The sequence below is a fragment of the Gavialis gangeticus genome, unplaced genomic scaffold (genome assembly GCF_001723915.1).
Source record: "Gavialis gangeticus isolate Ggan-Ray unplaced genomic scaffold, GavGan_comp1, whole genome shotgun sequence".
In the NCBI taxonomy this organism is placed as follows: Eukaryota; Metazoa; Chordata; order Crocodylia; family Gavialidae; genus Gavialis; species Gavialis gangeticus.
In genome coordinates, this window is record NW_017728998.1 from 36,004,275 (window position 1) to 36,010,230 (window position 5,956).

Here is a 5,956-nt window from a genome sequence, read left to right on the forward strand (position 1 = left end):
GGGGGGGGGGGGGGAAGGGAGCAGAGGGAGTTGAGTCTGGGGTTTTTTCAGCCCCACCCTGGGAGTGGGGTGGGGATATTGGAGCCCCGCTGAGTGGAGGGGCTCCAATTCACCCACCCTGCTCTTCAGCACCAGCCAGGGAGCCCCAAGACCAAGATCCCTCCACTGCCTTTTCCCATTCCCATTCTGAGAACAGCGGGCACTGGCAGAGGCAAGGCTGTTGCTATGGGATCCTGGCTACAGACTCCCAGCCTGCACCTAGACTCCCCTCTCCCCTGGAGCCAACAGCGAACTTCTGTTTGGTCTGGAGTAACACTGTAACTCAGAACGCTTTGCAGAAATAGTTCTGAATTACAGCAGGGAGCTGCACTTCTGTCGACACCCTATGTAACAAATGCTACTGAACCACTGAAAATGAGGGCAGGACTCTGTCACAGTGTGAAAACTGACTCCATAAAAATGACAACTTTGGAGGATAATTCCACAATGAAATCTGTTGTGTATAGCTTTCTAATATTTCTAACTGGCATTACATACTTGGTTGTCCTGGAATCTGAAAACCAATCTGGATTCTGTTTTGCCTCATTACTTCTAAGAAAAGTTCCCTAAGCAGAATGTGAATGATGATTTTGTTAATGATACAAACTCAGAATATAACATATTCTGTAGCTCAGTGATTCTCAACCAGAATGTCACATCACTCTGGGGTGTCTAAAAATCCTTTCAGGGGTGCCCTGAGATGCCATGCGCTGTTAGGTGTGTAAATATGATTCACAAGATACATGCAGATATTTGATCTTCAAATAGGAATCTGTGGTGTTAATAATATTCTGCCCTGTTGTGGTCTTTCTGAGTTCTTTGCAACAGAAAAACCGCTCTATTTTTCCGTAGCTGAAAAACAAGTGAAAACTTAATGGCTAGTATTTTCTGAGCAGTGTCTGGAGTCTAAAAAGTTGAGATCTACTGTACCTAAAGCCTGTAAACCCATGTGAGAATAGGTAGTCAGACACTTGTAGTTGATTTAGGTTTTTTAAAAAGTCTGATGCATGAAATGTTTCAGATTTAAAGAGAGGCTGATATATGTACATTTTCTAAAGTATTCTGAAAGGCTTTTTAAATATTTGTATTGTAGGCAATACTGGAGCAGGATGTATTTCACAGATCTCTCTTAGCTTGTTGCCTTGAGATAATAACTTTTTCATACAAGCCACCTGGAAATTTCCCATTCATCACTGAAATGTTTGATGTGCCTGTTTATCACTTTTATAAGGTAAATGTGAAATTGCTAGAAATGATCATGCAAAATCTACTTCCACTTACTAAATTGCCGTCTTTTTTCTGTATGCAACGTGACTTTTTTCTCAGTTGAACATTTGATGATTTATGAATTTTAGAGTTAAAAAAACTTCTAAGAGATGACCTTTGTTTTCTGAAGTTTAAGCTTGAAAAATCAAATTATTTTGTCTCCTCTCCGAAGCAGTTGGGTGTGCAAATGCCAGCATTATTTTCAAATTATGTACTTCTAACAGTATAGTGCATAGCAGTCTCCAAATTACTTAGTTAAGAAATACTGGTAGTAGACTACAGTATCATCATGGGATAATGATCACTTTCAGCTTCATAGCTTGACTTGCCAGCTTTGTCAATAAACACTTAATGTAAACACTGGTCCTCTGACAAAGTTGTAATACACAGTTGATTAATATAGGGTGAAATCTTCCATATAGAGATGGGGAATTGGGCCAGTGCTTACTTATGTGGTAGCATTGATCTTAAATCTTTTCTGGTTTAGACTAAAACCGTGTTTTGTCAGGATGAATGTGTGACAGTAAAGTTTATTCAAATATAAATCCAGTTGAAGGGGAAAAAAACTAACTGTATGCTCATCTCAATATGTTGTTCATGCACCTGATAATTTGTCAGCTTCATGTTTATCCATTTCACAGGTAATAGAAGTGTTTATCAGAGCAGAAGATGGTCTTTGCCGAGAGGTGGTAAAACATCTTAATCACATTGAAGAGCAAATCTTGGAAAGCATGGCCTGGAAATCTGAATCCCCATTGTGGGACAGAATCCAAGATAACGAAAATAGCGTTCCTACCTGTGAGGAGGTGAGAACTTAGTATGCTAAGGTGTTATGTTTATAGTTATGTACCATTTTTAACTTAGCTGGGGCCTCCTCCAGTTCAGATAGCAATCCAGGAGCACTTCAGGCATTGAGACTTTACCTGTCCAAATCGCCTAAAGTGAAGTTGAGCAATTATTTCCTGAAGTGTTAAAAATAGTGGAATTGAGGCTATGTCATGATTAGAATGGATACCAGAGATGCGCATTTTGGAACATTTGATAATACTTCAAATACAAGATAATATTCCTACGTTCTGTTCCAAGGATTGTAAGACCTGTTCTCATTGTAAGAGAGGCTGTTGTGGAGTGTTATTTTTTGTGCAACACCTATTCAGAAGGTGTACCATCTTTCTCCCAAAATCCTGTGCTGAGATGAAATCCTGGCTTTGTTAACCCTGCTGGGTGTTTTTACCGTTTAATTTGATTAAGTTAGTTTTTCTCTCTCCCCGGTGCTTTTCTTGGTTATTTCCCTTCTCCAAAATCTTATTCCTTGGAATTGGAAATAATAATAAATTAGACTCAAGCGCCTAATTTCAGGGTGCATGAGCTTCTGAACAGAAATAGAAATGAGAAGGATCATTAGATAAGTAATAAAGTGAATTAAAGCATATTTGTTTAACCTATGGTAAGACACATTATAGAACCTACTAATTAAAGTTACCATTTCAGGTAATGCCACCTCAGTATTTTGAAAGGTCTAATGGGAACAGCGTGGTAGGCTCTCCTTTGACACCAAGAAGGATAAACGAAGTTCGTGCTGAAACTGCAGGACTTGGCAAAGGTGAGATCTTAAACATAAACACGTCTGCCGTAAAAATAAGGTTTGCATGCAAGTAACAGACAAGCTATTGACTAGTTGCAGGAAGATGTAACTGAATACCTGTGTGTGTGCAGTCGAAATGTAGATGCAAACAAGCAAATTGCACTAGGAGTATTTACAATTTTTATTTGAATAATTTATTTCATTATATTACCTAGTACAAAGGAGTTTACTTGTAAATTATCATGGCAATCCATGTGTTACAGCAAAACATTGATTATATTGGTTAATAATTCAGGTGCCCCATTCTGCTATTAATGTCAAGTTAGCTATATGGTAGTGAGCAGTAATAGCCTTAAATAGCTCAACAGCTGAGCAGTCTTGGGATATGAGCAAAGGGAAATATTAGTAAGATATAATTGCAAGAAGGAAGTAAGCTTTTTTTTAATATTGCTTACTTAAGACACTTGTTAATAATCCCCACATAACCTAAGCAGTTTGCTTTATCACCACACTGAAATGGCAGCCTCATATCATTTTTTGTAGGCACACAGCTGCATGCGACAGATATCTTTAACAAAGTAAGGAGCTCCAAGTTTCTCCAGTGAAGTGTGTTTTAACATAGCCAGATTAGCTTTACTTGGACAAGGTTCCTGTCATGGTCCTGCAATAAAAACAGAGCATTTGAGAAGGAAGTACAAGTAGGTGATGTACATAAATACATCTAAACCAGAAATCTGACTCCAGAGAATTCATATAAATATTGGTAAAGCTGTTTCCAATGTTTTGTTTTCATGTAGATAGATGGTTTTTTATAACACATAACCATAACAAGGCTTCAGCATTACTAAGCAGTAAGTTGTGTGTTAAATGTTGGGCTTTTCCTCCCCTGCCTCTCCTCAGGTCTTTCCTCTTCTCCAACCACATTGTATGACAGATACAGTTCCCCTACTGCCAACCCTACTAGGAGAAGACTGTTTGTTGATGGTGATAATACCTCTGACAGTGGAACACCTGTAAGAGTTTCTCAGCAGCCTGTGGTGAATACTGTGCCTGTGCAGAACGTGACACCTGAAACCATGTCAGTGACTCCGGTGCCTGGACAGACATTGGTTACAGTGGCAACTGCTACTGTAACAGCCAATAATGGGCAAACTGTTACAATACCGGTACAAGGTAAGTGGGAGACTTTGGGAGATTGTACTGTGCAGTATCAGGCGGATTTGACAGTTACATCATAAAACCACTATCCATATAGTTTGATATTGATGTAGGTGCTGTTTATCTACCCTTACATATTAAATAGAGAAACAAGAATGACACTACCTTCCAGTGCTTATTTATGGAAAGAACTGGTTTAATTAGCCTCTTATCCTTCATAACTCCTAAAATGAGGAGGGAAAGTTGCAAGAAGTAGCCAGCTCCCAAAGGGTTTTTGCTTGAACACTAATAGTTTTCTGGTACTTGTACTAATATTCTAAAAGTGCATTTCAGTATTGCTCAGAAAATCTGATTGATATTCTTAAGACATTTTACTGTATTTTTTCCCCCATTACAGGCATTGCCAATGAAAATGGAGGAATAACTTTCTTCCCAGTTCAGGTGAATGTAGGTAGCCAGGCTCAGGCTGTGTCTGGTTCCATCCAGCCTCTCAGTGCTCAGACCCTTGCTGGTACCCTTAATACCCAGATGTCTGGGACAGCCTTGCAGTTACCAGGCCAGGTTTCAGTTCCACAGATAGCTTCTCCTGGTGAGCAAAGACACAACCAGCAGTTTACAACCAGCAGTGGAATTAGACCCAGGAAGACTGGATCATTGTCTCTCTTCTTTAGAAAGGTACCCTCCAATATGAAAAGTTGTCATCTAAGTGCCATTAGAGTTTTGTTAGACATACAGTGCTCTCAGAACTGTTCTTAAGTGTTTAGTTTAGTAGCAGGCTATATTTTATATTTAATATTAAAATTTAAAATTTTTAAACCATTTACTTACCTGTCATGTCTGTAGTTCAGAGTACTTGTTTCCTATGAGAGCTGATGACATTGTGGATACTTAACCCACAGCACTTTTTGCATTGGCTTAAATGTGTTAGTTATTATGAGTGGGGAAAAGAAAAAGTTGTGCCCCCACAATGGCAAGGGGGAAAAAAAAGTCTTTCAAAATGGTGTTTTGTTATCTACATACTATTGGTGTGGCTTTAAAAAAATAAATAATTAAGGCAAGCCACACAACACTTCTTTTCATCCTGGCTAAAATGAGTGCAGCTTATAAATTGTGCAGCAAGTAGGAAGATTGTAACATTCAGTAAGTTTTATAGAGAGCTAGTCAGCTTGTTCTTGCATCAAAGCAGCAATATTGTCTTTGCCCTAAACAATGCTATAGGTAACCTTGTTCTGGTTTCCAATAGGTATACCACTTAGCGAGTGTTCGTCTGCGGGACCTGTGTGTCAAACTGGACATTTCTGAGGAGCTGAGGAAAAAAATCTGGACCTGTTTTGAGTTTTCCTTGGTGCATTGTCCTGAGTTCATGAAAGACAGGCATTTAGACCAGTTGTTGATGTGTGCCATTTATGTCATGGCTAAGGTAACATGATTAAACAGCAAATACTCCCTTATGTTACTTTAACAATAAGAAGTATGCAAGAGATACATTATCCCCAAAATACCTTTGTTATCTCTTTAGGTCACAAAGGAAGACAAATCATTTCAGAACATCATGCGCTGCTACAGGACTCAGCCACAAGCTAGAAGTCATGTAAGTTTCAGAGCAAAGTAGTGCAGTCTCTCCCCTCTCATGAAGTCTGTCAGTTGCCACAACCTGAGAGATCTAAAAGCTGCCATTTGTGGCATGGCAAATCTAAACTCCACTGGACAAGGATTTAACATTCAAAATAGCTCGTGTCATGTTATTGTTCCAGAATTAAACTGTGAAACCAACTTGTTATAACACAGGTTGCTGACTCGTACCTACTCATAAGTCTTAAAGGAGTTCTTGATTAGCTGCATTATATGATTAATAAAATTTTTCCAGTCTGGTATGTTCACTCACTTTAAAAAAAAAAAAAAAAAAAA

The 5,956-nt window shown here is 38.8% G+C and overlaps 1 protein-coding gene across 1 annotated transcript in view; it reads left to right on the forward strand.

The window, feature by feature from the left end:
- Positions 1 to 5,956, forward strand: part of RBL2 (RB transcriptional corepressor like 2) — a 63,679-nt gene that overhangs the window by 51,241 nt on the left and 6,482 nt on the right. The window contains exons 12-18 of the mRNA XM_019505715.1: positions 1,133 to 1,270; positions 1,947 to 2,111; positions 2,797 to 2,908; positions 3,791 to 4,063; positions 4,446 to 4,723; positions 5,292 to 5,468; positions 5,568 to 5,639. Coding sequence (XP_019361260.1) covers positions 1,133 to 1,270; positions 1,947 to 2,111; positions 2,797 to 2,908; positions 3,791 to 4,063; positions 4,446 to 4,723; positions 5,292 to 5,468; positions 5,568 to 5,639 — 1,215 coding nt within the window. The remainder of the gene's footprint in view (positions 1 to 1,132; positions 1,271 to 1,946; positions 2,112 to 2,796; positions 2,909 to 3,790; positions 4,064 to 4,445; positions 4,724 to 5,291; positions 5,469 to 5,567; positions 5,640 to 5,956) is intronic.